The sequence below is a fragment of the Sprattus sprattus genome (genome assembly GCF_963457725.1).
Source record: "Sprattus sprattus genome assembly, chromosome: 10".
Classification (NCBI taxonomy): domain Eukaryota; kingdom Metazoa; phylum Chordata; class Actinopteri; order Clupeiformes; family Clupeidae; genus Sprattus; species Sprattus sprattus.
Genome location: NC_137908.1, coordinates 26,370,519 through 26,386,904, shown reverse-complemented (window position 1 = coordinate 26,386,904; position 16,386 = coordinate 26,370,519). Strand labels below are relative to the sequence as shown.

General features: G+C 46.8%; 1 protein-coding gene across 1 annotated transcript in view; it reads right to left on the bottom strand.

Moving 5' to 3' along the window:
• Positions 1 to 11,223, bottom strand: part of arhgap9 (Rho GTPase activating protein 9) — a gene marked incomplete at both ends in the record, with an annotated part of 24,073 nt that extends 12,850 nt beyond the window's left edge. Inside the window, 10 exons of the mRNA XM_080846491.1 lie at positions 1,308 to 1,403; positions 1,732 to 1,819; positions 2,240 to 2,301; positions 2,440 to 2,535; positions 2,888 to 3,040; positions 4,443 to 4,502; positions 6,698 to 6,781; positions 7,777 to 8,019; positions 10,223 to 10,563; positions 10,845 to 11,223. Of these exons, the coding sequence (XP_080702617.1) occupies positions 1,308 to 1,403; positions 1,732 to 1,819; positions 2,240 to 2,301; positions 2,440 to 2,535; positions 2,888 to 3,040; positions 4,443 to 4,502; positions 6,698 to 6,781; positions 7,777 to 8,019; positions 10,223 to 10,563; positions 10,845 to 11,223 (1,602 nt within the window). The remainder of the gene's footprint in view (positions 1 to 1,307; positions 1,404 to 1,731; positions 1,820 to 2,239; positions 2,302 to 2,439; positions 2,536 to 2,887; positions 3,041 to 4,442; positions 4,503 to 6,697; positions 6,782 to 7,776; positions 8,020 to 10,222; positions 10,564 to 10,844) is intronic.
• Between the last annotated feature and the right edge of the window lie 5,163 nt (positions 11,224 to 16,386).

The window sequence follows — 16,386 nt, the reverse complement described above, 5'->3', positions numbered from 1 at the left end:
TAATCTCGTTACAAAATCATGATAAAGGTAATAAAACCCTTCTGACTGGTCTGTAAAGTAGTGTCTATCTGTCGGAACCCTAGTGTTGCTTCATAGATTCCGACTTTCTTTATCTAATACTTTTCTCTTGACGAAGCGAACTAGCTAAGTTTGTCATGCCCAGAGGTCTACCAGGGGACCGTAGATATATCTCCTAATTTGTCTCTCTCAGAGACCAACTATACCTCGTATAACCCTCTCTATGTTTGCTGCACGAGTAGATACTATTATTGTAGTTAGTTAGTTAGTTAGTGCTCGTTAGTAGGTTAGTTATTGTTAGTTATAAAACAATTGGGTTCTATCGCGTTATTTAGCTGTTTCTGATTGGACGAGAGACGTTCCATGCCATAGATTATCCATGAACAACCCAACGGGGACTTTTCACAGCTAATAATAAATCACTTCACGATGAAATATTCTATAGCGCGTTGATGATAACCGTTAATTCAAAATTCTTATAATTCCAAACCAAGACGATGACAATGGAACTATTTTTTTGTTGCGGAGAAACAATGGCGAAATAAACCATTTTTAATCAATAACTTCGTGTTGAAATGTTAATTTGTTGACTGTAGAATTGTTTTATAAAAGCAATATAGCACTCGTGGGAGAGGGGTAGGTAAGGGATAATCCCACGTGTGTTGTTGCCTACGCCACTCGGCCTCCGGCCTGGGTGGCTATGGCCGAACACCACCCGGGGATTATCCCTTACCTACCCCACTCCCACTCGTGCTATATTGCTTAATTAGTTATCGCTAGTTAGTTAGTTAGTGCTTTCAAAACAACTTTAAAAACATCGGTAAAGTCAAGCTAAGTAAAGGGTCGAGAGTGAGGGGTCAGTAAAATCACTTTATGAAGAGCACAATTTCTCCAAACTGGTAAACAGTTATTACAGAGTAAAGAAAATAACAGATTCAGAATCCTTAGCTACATTTTGATGTGGGTTAGGCCACACTGCACTGACACTGCACTGATCATTCAATGAGTGGGTCACTCACCCAACTAACATAGGTCATGATCTCCAAAACTGAATCATTAATAACTGAATCATTCACTGAATGCACAAGGTTTTTTCCATTTCACCTCCTCACACCCACACTGTGCTAGTACACATTGTAGAAAGATTTCAGGGGGAAGTGAGAGAGGAAGTATTGGCAAACAACTTCTCTTAAGCAAGTGCCCTTTGACCTTTACCCATACAAGTCATACTAGTGTATGTTAACACACACAAGAGCAGGAAGTAACATGCAAGTGCAAATAGTCCTCACCTTGAAGACATTCTTCCTGCTGGAAAGAGTATCGGCCCACTGCAACTGAGCTCCCCTCAAGTCAACACTGCTCTCAGGTCGACTGTTCCCTGGTCTCTGTTATACCCACACCACAGAGAGAGAGAGAGAGAGAGAGAGAGAAAGAAAGAGAGAGAGAGAGATAATAAGAACTATATACCTTTGTATCATCACAATATGACATCTTTGGAAAGAACTTATGGTAATAAAACTGATAGTGGACATGGGTGTGACAAACAGCAAACAGAGGTAGCATTGTTCACACAGCATAACTTCCTGACTAGCTTCAAACAGAGTATTTGCATGTTGTCACATTTCATTTCATAAAGCACAAACAGGGTTTGTGTGGAGGGGTCAGGGGGGGGGTGAGGGGGCAGGGGGGTGAGGGTGAGGGTCCGTGTCTTACCCAGCTGGCGGGACTTTGTGATTTGGGGTCTTTGAAGAACACCAGACTGTTCCCCACGAGAACCACCCACGACGGGTTCCAGTTCTTCCTGCAGAACACAGCATTGTTCTCTGGCGTTAGACACGGCACAGCTGCATGGAAGACTGGAGAGGATCTTTTAGACTCACTTTAAAAACTGACCTAAGTCATTTCTCAGAGATGATCAATCATTCTCCTACTCTTAGGATGATGGGTACAGCTATTCTTCAGAATTACTTAAGGGATTTTTTAAGGATGTGTGAAGTTCTACTGAAATCCACTGTTGAGTCACAAAATATGTCACATGGTATGCACACACACACATACACCACACATTCACACACACACACGCACCTCACATACACATACACACGCACGCACGCACAACGCACACACACAACACACACACACACACACACATCACACACGCACACGCACACGCACACGCACACGCACACACACACACACACACACAATTACAGGCCATTACCTCAGTTTTCTGCCGCCCTCCGCAATCTTGGTCTTATTCAGCAGACCGGCCTTCTCCAGCTCCTACAGGGTCAGCGAGGGACACTAAGTTGCACAAGCCTATTCACTCGTAACATGTAGTGTGTGTGTGTGTGTGTGTGTGTATGGGGACATGCAGGTCTGAGTGTATGTGATAGGTGTCGGGGTGTGTGGGCATCTCACCGGGCTCACGCTGTCAATGCTGTCGGGGGAGCTGGCAGGTGACGGGGACTCCACCACCACACGGGCCACCTGGTAGTCCCTGTGCTGCTGGCCAGCCTAGGAGGAGCGTGCAGGACACAGCAGGATTATTCAAACTGTACAACACACACACTGCTAGTGAGTGATGTCGCTGCACACAGCTCATATGCAGGTGGAGAAGCTTCCAGGTCTCTCACACTGTCTGCTCTGGCCCACAATAAACTGAAGTAATATACTGGTATTTCTGTTCTTAAGTGAGTATGTAGTAGTCACATTTAAAAATGCATAACATTTTAAGGTATGAGTGTGCGTGCGTGCGGGTTGCGTGCGTGCGTGCGTGCGCGTGTGCGTGCGTGAGTGTGTGTGTGTGTGTGCGTGAGTGTGTATGTGTGTGCGTGTGTGTGTGTGTGAGTGTGTGTGTGTGTGTTACCTTGTGGTTTGGGGAGGATTTGGGCAGTATCATGGAGTGGGAGTGGTTCATCTGGTCTCTGGTCCTGAAAAGCGGGGAGTTGCACCACTGGGCGTTGCCAGTTGTGAAAGAGGAGGAGTTTAAGGTGTCAGAGGAAACCGCACGCTGCAAGCTCTTCAGGCAAAAGGGGAGGAGACAAATACATACGTCATGCAGGGATTGGTCATCCTCAAATAACAAAAAAAACACAGGGTCTGCTGTTTTTTTTGCAACCCTGTTGTTACATGCCGAAAATCAGCTAGTCATGAGTCTCAGACGTCCAAATATTACAGCCCTTTTAATAATTGAGGGAAGCCCTGCTGTGATGGGGCCGGCCACCACTGAATTAGGCTTCGTTTCAAAGGGCTCTTCAGTTCTGTAATTAGTAAAATAGTAATTAGCTTACTACGAAAGTTATAAAAGTTAAAGCAAACAGGGTTGCTCCCGACAGCTTCTGACCAAAACTAGTCACCATGGATGCAGGCCATATATGTAACTTACTGTCATGTTACATTCAGCTGCACTATGAGGTAGAGAATTTTTGGGAATTTTTAGGACTCTAAATTTGAATGCTGCTGATAAATTCTGACCTCAAGAAAAGCACATGCTGGGATAGATAGCATTACAAAAAAACAGATTCATTTCCTTTCAGACAGTTCCGATGAAACATCAGGTCATCCCATGCATTGCATCAAAATTCCCCTCATCAGGGTGAAATGATTCCGGGGGCGATCCAGAGCCTGGAGTCATGCTCGGAATGTGCACTAATGCGCTGAGCTCCGAAGAGAACCGACAAAGTGAACTGACAAATCCTTTGAAATCGTCGTGTGCTAGTTTTCCTGAACTGGGCTTTCACTGAGGCCAGAACAGGAACTTCACAGGGTCAATTGCTGAGTCTAGGGTTGCTTTACTGAATGTTATCTAACTGTCATAGTTCCTTTGAGTGAAGAGGAACGAGTAGAGCCGAGTAGATGCCCAGCCATGCTCTCTCACTGTGTGTGCCGACAGGGCTATGAGTGCTGGAGCCTGCGGACCTCTCACTCTCGCTAAGACATACTACCGCCTCCACCCAGCAGATGGGTGCCCAGGGCCCTATGCCAACTGGGCACCTCTGCCACCACATGGCTGCCTGACGTCTGTCATGACGAGCAACACTAACTAACGTGTATTTCACTCTCTTTCTATCTCTCTTCTCTTCTTTCTCTCTCTTCTATGGTCTGTCTGGCATGCAACCAGATGGCACCACTGTTTCCCTCTTGTGTAGGATTTGAAGTGCTTTGAGCAGCAGAGAAGTTAGCGAAGCACTGGGCAAAGCTCTGCGTTCAAAGGAAGATTGAAAATGGTACTGTTCTCTGGACTGCAACCTACAGCGGCACCTAGGACTGGTTTTGGTCTATGTGTGGGCAAAATTGAATTTAACTAGCCCATGGGAAATGTGGCCTGTGGTTTTATGGCCTTTTGTGCCTGACCTGCATATCAGGAAGCTTGTGATGCAGCATGCCATGGTGGGCCTGCAGGGACAAACTGTGCGCCTCACCTGTCTCAGCTGCCAGCCACCATTTACATCATGCGAATTGTGAGTAGAGTTAGGGGACAGCTGAAAGAGAAATAGAAAGAGAAATACAAATTTAACACGAGCCCTCACACCCACACACGTACACACATACACGCAGTCACATGAACAGACCCAGACAAGCACACTCGCACATGCAAGCACATTGGAACTGTGTGCAAATGTTTTTTTTTACTTCTGCATTTAAACGTTGTAACGTACAAAATAGCATATCATGCACTTTCCATAGGGTCATGATAAAACAAGGTCAGATTTGAGATGAAATAAAGTGGTTACACTACCACCTCTCACAGTCACAACTGTAACTGAAAGAGAAGTCACTCGCTCAAAGAAACAGCTAAATGACTGTTACCCCAGTTAAAGGTGATACACCTATTTTGTGTCTTTTTTGTCTCTCTCTCTCTCTCTCTCACACACACTCACACTCACACACACACACACACACACACACACACACACACACACACACACACACACACACACATGCACACACACACACACACACTCACACACACAGAGACACACTTATGAACACATGGTCGGAGCACGGACCAATTTTCCACTTACAGAAAACTATTTATTCAATCACTTTGAAGGATGACATATTTGTTACACCAACACACCCAAAAACGGATAATATTCCTTACTTCACATATCCCGCTACAGTTTCTCTCTCTTTCCATCTCTCTCTGTTTTACAAACACACATACACACACACACACACACACACACACACACACACACACACACACACACACACACACACACACACACACACACACACACACACACACACACACACACACACACACACACCCGCTTTTGCCCGACTTACAGCACAATCACTGCTCATCTGTCGCCGCCAGCCAGATTATAGTCCAGGAAAAAACCACAAATACATCAATGCCGGTTAATCCAGAGGAGAATCCAACTTACTTTTGTGGCTTCGACACAGACATTAAAACACACACACACACACACGTGGGTACACACACTCTCACAGCTGCTCGTTCGTAAGCACATGAATCCATACACGAGTAAACACTCTCTTGCAGTCCTAAAAACTGCAGTACTACTCTTCTCTACCTTCTCTCTCTCTCTGTCTTTCTCTTTCTCCTTCTCTTCTCTCTAATGTTACTCACTTCCCCATTCAGGGAGGAAGGTTGCTGTTACCGGTTGAATCAGCGTGCATAACCAGGAAGCATCTGGTATACTGTTCGTGGCAACTAAAAAGATCAAATCGGCGCACCCCCCTCGCTCCCTGTGGTAATACAGCTGCATGTATTATCTCAATGAAAGGGTCTAATGAAAGAGGGCAGCTCTCCCCTTTGATGAACCTGTCACCTGGGATACAGTCTCCCCCGGCAACACTTGGAGGGTCTTTTGAGGTTCGTCTCATGTTGGGGGTGGACGACAGAGAAGGCCGCCCCGTTAAGCCAGCGGACATGAGACTGGGAGCCAGTGTTGGTCGGCATTAGATCAAGAAGCATTACCTTCTTAGCGCTGGCGGGATTAGCTAAACAAAAACACCACTTCAGGGAATGAAATAAATAAATAAATGGGGTAGGGGGGCCGCCGAGAGGAAGTAATCCCCTTTTTAATTTGGCTCCGGCTTCGGCTTTAATCTGGAACATGAGGTGGACACTCTGTGTGCTTTGGCAATCTGCCAGAGAGTGTGTGTGTGTACGCATGTGTGTGGGTGTGTGTGTGTCTGTCTGCAATCTGCTAGTTTGAATTGGCATTTTTGTTTACAATCTGCCATTGTGTGTGTGTGTGTGTGTTTGTGTGTGTGTGTGTGTGTGTGTGTGTGTGTGTGTGTGTGTGTGTGTGTGTGTGTGTGTGTGTGTGTGTGTGTGTGTGTGTGTGTGTGTAGGTATGGGAGTATAACACACAAATGTGACAGAGAGAATGAAGAGGAAGAAAAGAGATTGACAGATTAAGAAAAAGATACAGGATAAAATATCTATAAATAACTATAGCTTTAGCTATATATTTATTTACTAGTCCACAATCTGTCCATTTATGGAACAGTGGGATCCCTTTTCCAATAACAGCTGATTGCTATGACACAGCTTATAGCTCTGCAGCTTAGAAACAGCTGGACCTCAACAGTGTGTCAACTGTAGGTATTAATTTCCTTGGCATCTTTACACTTTCATACAAGTGTAAACATGAATGCAGCGATACCCTCTCACACACAAACACACACAGACACATACCCTGTGCATGGTGCCACTGCCTGTATCTGGCAGAGGAAGAGACAAGTGGCTGGTGTCGCATGGGACAGTTGGCATGGCAGAAGCCTAACACACAAACACAACATAAAGAGGGAGGCCATTACTTCTACTGTCAAGTACAATAGTCCCATGATACTTTTATCACACATAGAAAATAGTATGGAAAAAGTAAGGTAGTGGTGGATGACTTTTATCGTCTTGCTTCATAGTTTTGCGCTCAAAACTAAGGTCAACCCAGGACTTTTTCTGAAACTTCAGAATATGATCCACTAGGATTTCCGATGAACACTTGCCACATGTGCATGAAACAATAACTTCACATGAGACACTCACTATTATTATACTGTAAGTGTTAGCACAATAGCCTGTCAGCTTGTGTACAGGCTTGCGCTTTCATTTCCCAGAATATTCTGTAGCATTAGCTACAAACACTAATCGTTTTTTTTTGGTACACTACAAGCTGTGGTTAAGATATTTTGCTTTAAACAATTGCCACATCTCTCTGTTGCATCATTTCAGAATTATGGAAGTTCCCAGATCAGGCTCAGACGGCATTATCCAACTCAAAAGTTGAACAGTGCCATCAGAGCCATGGCCATGGTCCAGCTTCCGAGATAAAAACACGGCCCTCAAGGCTCTGTTAGTGGCTACTCTGGTGGAGTGTGAGGAGACAGGTTCTTCAAGAGGAATGAAACCCCTCTCACAGTTTAGTGTCAGTCCTATTTCTATTTTCCTGATGTCAGTGAACCTTGTCAGAGAAGGTTTTCAGTATAGGTACACTTAATTGAGCCAAATGAGGAGCAATTGAAAGACACATTTGCATAAATACACTTATATTCTGCCAACTCTTGTCAACAGGCATCTATACATTTTTGTTCCAGCCTGAAAGAAATATTTATGGTTGTATTTACTCCTTTAAGATTCTATTCAGAATGCTTCATAGTGCCATTTGGAACTCAAGGATTCTAGATAACCATTTCTCTTTTATTTTCAATAATGTATTTTATTGGATAGATGGATAACTTGCCACCATTTTGTGGTTTTGATTTAGGTTGACTCACCAGGCTGGGCATGTGCCGACGCTCTCTGGCTCGGCGAGGCGGCTTCCAGGACCTCTCCTTGGTGACACTGTTGACATAGAACGCCCGGCCCGAGGCGGGGTCATGGTACTGCTCCCACAGGTCCAGAGTCTGCAGCGGCGGCTGGCCTGGAGGGGGGCTGGGCGGCGTTGGCTGCGGATGCCGGTCCGTCTGCAGGGTGCTATAACCGGGCGACTTTAGCAAGGTGTGCTGGGGGCTGTAAGCCTGCACCAAAAAAAAGGAAGCCAGTTCAGCATGAAGTGTTAGATTTAAAATGTAGCCACAGTGACATATAGTGTGCTTTAAAAAACGCTTTTCAACCGCAGGCAAATTCAAATGAGGAAGTGGAGAGGTAGCTGCCAAGATAACAGTTACTTCATGTTTGTGTGTGCCAGCATGTGGGTGCGTGAGAGAGCCATGACTTTTAAAAGTTTAGAAGACATTCGCATGCTAATGCATGTTTGTGTTAAATGGGTAGTTAACAGAGACAACAGCAACCAAGAAACACAGCGCACAAACACACATGCAGAAGAAGTGAGCATGAGTGTGTGTTCATGCGTACATACGCTCTGCATGTGGGTGTGCATGTGTGTGCTGAGCATCCAGACGAGGACAAAGCTCGCGTGTGTGTGTTCATGCCTGTGAGTGTGAGAGCAGTCAGAGCCGAGAGAGGATGTGGCTTTAACCGTTCCACACACACCCGGAGACAGAAACGGCTGAAGCATTTCATCCAAAAGACAAGCCCAGGAACAGCACGAAAAAATGAGATATGAAAATCTGATAATGCTCTGGAGTCTAACAAAAAGCTCTGATGTCACCAAACCCACCAGGATTAAATTGGTATTAAAAATATCAGCTGAAATGAACCATACCATAGATCCACTTAAGGTATTATCTTTGCTATATTGCAGGTTATATAGAAGGGAATTTTTTTCGCAAAAAAAAATGAAAGGTAGGCACATGATTAAGCTTATCCAGTTATATAACCCACTCAATTCTGTTAATGACTGCCAGCCTGATCAGCACGTGTGAGCTCGGTGTCATAACAAACATCTCCTCTAGAGGGCAGAGTATTGAAAAACCTCTACTCTTCACCAATGCAGCATTACAAGGGATTACCTTTACAAACATCTGGCAAAATCCACAAAATGTATCATCATTGAATATATTATAATCAAATAATAATATCAAAAAATAACACAAAACTGTCAAAACAACAACGACTGGAAAATAACTGAAATAAAAGAGCATTTCTTTGTGTGAATGGATTTCTGTCATTTGACAGGTCTTCACTACACAGACACAGAACGCAGAGTGCTGCTGTGCTGCTTAGGGGGGAAGTGGCTTTGTTCTCGAGCGTGAGTTGATGTGCATACGTTTTTCCGTTACCATCAGATTCTACAACACACTTCCTGGTCACACCTGTTCAGGAGGCTTACGTAAAGCCCGTTTGAGTACAGCTGTGTGATCATGTACTCGTGCACATGTGCACGTGTACATGTGTGAAGGGAAGCATGTTTGTGAGCGTATGTGTTTGTGTGTGTGGTGTGTGTGGTATGTGTGTGTGTGTGTGTGTGGGGGGGGGGGGGGGGGGGGGGGGGGGTGACATACAATTACTGACATAACTGTAGTGATCTGTAGTGAGCAAGAGCTACAAGATTACATGATTTTAGTTTGACTCCAGATGTGTGTGTGTGTGTGAGTGTTTGTGTGTATGTGCTTACAAAGCTAGCAAACTTGATCTGTCCCCCGCTGGCTGGTCAGCTGGCTCTAAGCGGAGCTGCATCCCAGCTAATGTTAGGTATCGGGGCCGTTTAAGTGGAGCGAGCTTGGAGAGGCTATTTAAGCCGCTGCCAATTCAGGACGCTCCCAAATGGTGGTAGCTGAGGGAAAAACATGAGGGCAAATGGACACAGAGACCCCAAGGCAGAGCCATGACTAGACTATTACTAAGGATTCAAGGGTTCATGTGGAGAGTGCATGTAAAAAAAAAATTATGTTTTGAGACCACCTAATCCTGTGTGTGTGTGTGTGTGTGTGTGTGTGTGTGTGTGTGTGTGTGTGTGTGTGTGTGTGTGTGTGTGTAGGTGTGTGTGTGTGTCTGTTTATTTATGTGTGTCGTTTGGTTTAGGCTTTCTGTATTTGTCCATGTTTGTGAACGTGCGTTTGCGTGGCATGCACATGTGAAAAGTGAGAAACCCTGAGCTTGTGACCCAAATGTAGAATGGAGCTCTAATCCCTGCTTACTGGCCTTAAAGAACATGGGAAACATGGGAAAAGAACCAGCCAAAGCCAGAGCCACCAGAAAGGAATGAAGCCCACTGAGGGATTGAGCGAAAGACAGAGATGATGAAGGGCACAGGGGGAAAGGACAAAAAAAGAAACGGAGATACGCAGACGAATACATAAAGAGAGACGGTGCCGGTACCTGCTGGCTGAGCCGGCGGCCGGTCGCGGCCATGTCCCAGTGGCTGTAGGACTTGGAGGGGCCGCTGACGGGCGTGCTGCGGCCACTGAGGGCCCCCGTCTCCCCGTACGGGTTCTGGGGGAGGCTGGTGGAGCTCCTGCTGCGCGGCATGGGTCCCATGGTTCCCTGCTGCCCCCCAGGGACCATGAGGTGCCCAGAGGGAGACGTGATGGAGGAGTGGGCGCTGACTGGCAGGGGCAGGGTAGGGAAGTGGCTGCCCACTGATCCCGCCATCAAGCCCGCACCCCTGAAGGCACTGTTGGAGTTGAGGTCCTCCATGGAGCGGCAGAACGTTTTGGGTGCTGTGTCGAGAGAGAGAGACAGAGGGCTCTGACAAATACAGTGTATTCCAGTATGATGATTTCTCATCGTAAGTGATACTGAGTTGTAACCCATGCACAATATACATTTAATATGATTATAGAATAGATTGCACTCCAAGATATGTCCGATAAAAATTATTGTACGCAGAGAAGGTATAGGCATAGGTAGGCAATTAGGAAGATTTTTTTTACACTACAATTTTTTATGACGTATAACAAATATGAAAATAATAGCATAGCATCTGAACCAACACACCCACCTGGGCATTGTGCTTGTGCCTGTGTGAAGGAGCCAAAGGAGGCCCTAGGCAGCAGTCTGTTACTGGGGGCCTTCGGGTACTGGCCACCCGGCTGGGGCGAGTGTAGGGTGGTGATGGGCACCTCGATGACGTAGGTGGCTGGCACGTAAAGGGGCTTGCCCTTGAGCCCGGCACCGATCCTCCGCGCCTGCCACCAGTCGGCATTGGTCTTCTTCAGCAGCAGGAAGCGCTCCCCCTCCCGGATGGACACGTGCCGGCCGTCCGCCCCCCGGTACGAGTAGTCGTACTGGGCCTCCAGCAGCACTCCGCCTCCCCCCGATGAGCCCAGAGAGCCTCGGCCCACCGTGGGGCCCGGGCGCCGCCAACTGCCCGACAGCATAGCTCTCAGTAGGCCTGGACAAGCGCTGCGATGCTGCTGGAACGGAAGCTGCCACTGTTGCTGCTGCTACTGTTTCTGTTACTGCTGCTGCTGGGCTCACGGAGGGAGGGCGCTGGAGACTGGCACCAGGCCAGCTGTGCCATGCTCTGAAACACACACACACACACACACACACACACACACACAATGTATAAACACTGATATAAAAAATAGACAGGGAGAGGGGCGCAGCAGGGGGCAGGTTGACCAGTGAACACACACACAAACAAAGCAAAGTCAGGCCTTTACCAGACACACAGATGCGCACACACACACACACACACACATACGAAAACACACAGATAGATATAGTCCTAGCACTCCGTTGCACAAAGATAGACCACTTTACCAACGTAGAGTGTCAACCATACAACATTAGCATGCACTCACAGACAGACAGACAAGACCATATGTGCCCCACAAAAACAAGTGCACTTAAATTCACCAACCCTCATCACGCACACTGTCCATAACATCCACACACACAACCAAACCAGACAATTGTCGCCAGCACCAGATCATTCATGTGGAAAAGTCAGGAAGGAGAGTGAAGGAGAGCCTGTGAAGTGGGGAGGGCTAGTGTGAATGCTGGCTGTGTCTGAGTTGGCCCTCTCTATAGGAACTTTTGTTTGGCGTTAGCATGTCTACTGTTCCATGCAAGGCTGAGTGCGGGTCTCACGCAAAAGGTTGCAGTCAGGCAGAGGAATGTGAAGGAGCGCTCTGTTCACTGCTGAGCTGAACTGGACTGCCCCCCTCTCTCAATGGACAGCCGTATATCATTAAAAAACTCAACCATCATCAGTAACGGAGAATTACAGTGGCAACTTGAACAGAGATGGTTCAGAAACGTACTGCGTTCAAAGTGAGTTCCATTGGTTGGCAGAAACATATTCTTTTGAAGGAGCCTTGAAAATAGTGCATTTATATGGGACCAGTACAGCTATCTTTGACGACACACTGGTTCAACAGGTCTGGTAATTAACAGATAGGAAAAAGTTCATAAAATGGAGGAAAGGAAAAAATTAAGGACAAAATGATACAGTATATGATAAAAATGAGTGAGGGTGCCTGGTGAGAGTTGCTGTCGTCAGCTATCAACGATCCCGTGACAGGAGCTGAGGTAACAGTGAGCACAAACCCTCTCATCCAGCCACCTAACTCCCACTGCTCCGTTCTAAAATAAAACACACACGGCCTCTCTGCGCTCTGAAAACCTTCTGAACTAACCCTGCCACTCCTTACATAACCTTATCACAGGACCCCCCCCCCCCCCACCTTCCCCACAAACATGACAATGCAGAACACCACAAGGAACTAGTCAAGGCACTAAAACCTTCCATTAGTGTACAGTAGTGAAAAAAAAGATGTCCTGTGTATTTAATGGGCCAGGCTCAGCTTCAGAGGTTTTTTTTTCTCAATGCAGTGGGTGCGCTAGGCCGCTGCTGCAGCAGCTGCAGTCGCTGCTCTGGGCGCTAGTTAATCCCCATGGGGGCCCTGCACACTGATGTGGCAGGGGATCTACAGGGATGGCCATGGCTCTGACTGTCAGGAGCGCCCAGGTTCCTCAGAAACAGAATGATGAAATTCATGTGTGTGTGTGTTTTCGTGCGTGTGGTTGGGTGAACACACAGAGCATGTACACACACACATGTGTGGATAGGCATAGTTTTGTGGGCACATCTGTGTATCTATGTGCATTTGGGGATGTGTGCATGTGTGTGTGTATTTGTGTGTGTGTGTGTGTGTGTGTGTGTGTGTGTGTGTGTGTGTGTGTGTGCATGTGTGTGTGTGCATGTATGTCTTTGTGTGTGTGTCTGTGTAAGTACATGTGGTGGGGTGTGCCGTATGTGTGTGTAAATGTGTATGAATGTGTGAGTGTGTGTGGATGTGTGGGTGGCAAGTAGGTCCAACATCTCTGCGGGACGCCAGGCACACAGACCCTGCAGGAAGCCTCGGCAGCTGGGTGGGGACGAGGAACAGGCGGGGGGGCTTTGATAATCCACACTGTGCTTTAATAAAGCACTAGTATTTATCGTGACCCTTGCCTTGAGTGAATTACAATAAAACCCTCCAGCCAGCATATGGGGCGGCTCGGAGGCTAAAACTGCTCGCTCTCCCCTTCTCCCGCCCCTTCCCCGTCCACATGGAGCTTTTTGCCTCTAAGGGGCTAATCCACATACCTCGACAAAAAGAACAGGACAAATGCCTGGGCACACAAGAGACATCTGCCTTAAAAGCCAACCGGCACATGGCTCCTGCATGTGCCCTCAAGGGACTCTCAGTCTGTCAGTCTGACGTGTCAGGAACAGGAACAGCACGTAGCATGCGGTCGTGAGGAAAACGACACGTAGCATGTGGTTGTGAGGTAAACGTTCATGTCGCTGAAAGCATTCAATCTCTAGCAGTATCTCCGGGAAATTATATTATGTGTCTTGTGTACAGGAAACCTGAGAGTTTGAAGTAAAAGCGCTGAAGAGAAAACAGGAAGTCACCTATTGACACACAGTGTGTCGGACAGATAGGCCATCCTCACTGAAAACCGGTTACTAAGAAACGCAGTCACGAACAAACACACACACACACACACACACACACACACACACACACACACACACACACACACACACACACACACACAGGCCAGCCACCGTGACCTTCATCTCTTTTTTTGCAGCGCATCATGGAATTTGGTACACCGATATGACTAAGACTACTTGGTATTGCTGCAGAACTGTCTCGTAAGAGCTCAATGCATTCCAGCCTCGCTTAACAGGCTGCGGCACAGACAGGGCAAGGGCTATTTACAGATTTGTCAGTGGCACCATGCTGGACCCCAAACACACACTGGTTTCTGGCACATATGGTTTCACACACACACACACACACACACACACACACACACACACACACACACACACACACACACACACACACACACACACACACACACACACACACACACACACACACACACACACACACACACACACACACACACACACACACACACACACACACACACACACACACACACACACACACACACACACACACACACACATCCCCCGGAGTCGGTTTTGAGGTGACCCTTGTCTGGGTGGATGAGGAAGGTCACCACACTCCTGGCAACCACTTCACATGGCCAGAGGCAAGGGGATTGGGGGGGGGGGGGGGGGTGGGATGGACAGGGGGGTGCCAAATTGTATGAACTGGAAGACAAACATCATCAACCTTTTAATCATGGTGATACAAAATTAGGGGAATCTGTTGACAACATAATCAGACTGATATGAACACATTAAACTAATCTGCACACTGGGTTTTGTGCATGTGTGTGTGTGTGTGTGGAGGGGGGGGGGGGGGTTGCTCAGTGGCTATGTATTTTGGTCATGTCGAAAACGGAACAGGAAAACACCCACTTACCATCTCTCTGGGCAGCGTGTCAGCTCATAAAGAAGAGAGGCAAACGGTTCAATCAGCCTGACAGCTCCTCAGCTGCCCAGAGAAATCCAACCAAAACAAATGAAGCAGCATTTTAATTTCTGAGCACACAGGCATTCCTCTGTGGCAGAGAGGATAACACTGCGAGAGAGCAGGGGAACAAGGCTTACACACATTAAGAGATACACACACACTCTGCAAACTGGCTCATGCAAAAAAAAACTTCATAAAGATTCAGCGTAAACATACACACACACACAACCGCCGTGCACGCACAAACACAACCATCTCACTCCTAATCCTGGCTGACTGATCCTGGATCAACGCACTGAACCCCCGCCGACCCTGAGCCCTGCTCGCCCCCAACCCACCCCACCCCCACCCTCAGCTCCAGTTTGCTGAGGGAGGCTTCACGAGGACGAGGGAGCTCCCCTGGCCTGTCCCGCTACCACGCATCCCCAATCAGTTTGGCCTTCACCTCTCCTCAACATCCTCCTTCTCTCCAAATCACAGCTCTTCAAAGCCACAGCTCACCTCATTGATCTGACCATTGATCCATGGTCAACACTGCCTGCTGGACCAGGGTAATATGAGAAAAGGAGAAAAAAAGATTTAAACACAGTTAGACGGCCCATCAAAAAATGGAGCCTAATTCGGTGCTTCATATCGAATTAGATCAGCACGACTATAGAAATACATGTACTGACAAGCTACCAGGGATGGTAGGATGCACTGAGCTGAGATGATGTTATTTGATGAGCAGCACAGCTCTTCTCAGAGGGAGCTGAAGACTGGCTGATATCAGCTAATTATAGCAGCTCTCCAAGCTCTGCAATCATCTCTGAGGCAAACCAAAGGTTAAGTAACTCATTATTAGGATCCCATTCATCAGAGCGTAATCAAAACAGAACTGCCTGTATTTAGAGTCACTTACAGAAGACCTTTTGAAAGACTCCACACACATCCATACATATATTCTTACAGGTGTGTTGCATGCTGTTTACTGGTAAACAGGTGAGTGTTCAGGAAGCCTGACACACCGTTTACATCTGACCTTTTCTTTTCACTAGACGTTGGTGCACTGTAATTATGGCAACTGAGGTTTACACTAGGAACAAACAAGTGCATATCTTCCTGCTCCTGCCCCTCCAGGAGAAAGAAGTGAAAGGCTTTGATGGTAGGCAGTTTTTTTTTTTGCACAAGGGTCGATTTTTTTGAATGCTTTCATGTTGCTGTCCCAGAACACAGACTCCCAGACGTGGGCTGATTAAAAACAAGCACACAGTGGAAAACGAAAAGCAATTTGGCTTGAGGATTTTTTTTGCATATTTTCCTTGATTAACACCTCCAGCCAAACAATACTTTCTCACAAAAGCACATGAATGAGCAAAGGGTATCCTAAGCAAAAAATATATATACTTCTCTGCATTCCTCCTGTATTGTTACTAATATTCCTCTCTTGCTTTTGATCCCAAGGTCACACGTGTGAAATAAATGTGTGACTAAAATCATGCAGTGTCAAAACACAGGTGTTTGCACCACTTGATACAAGAGTGGATGGGTAGGCAGTTTCTACCCTCTGTGAACACCCGGCCGTCTCAATAATAGTTGAGAGCGGCGTGAGATTTGTTTTGGAGGAGCGTGTCAATTCCCCACCCTGGCTCCGACAGACAGGGATGACGA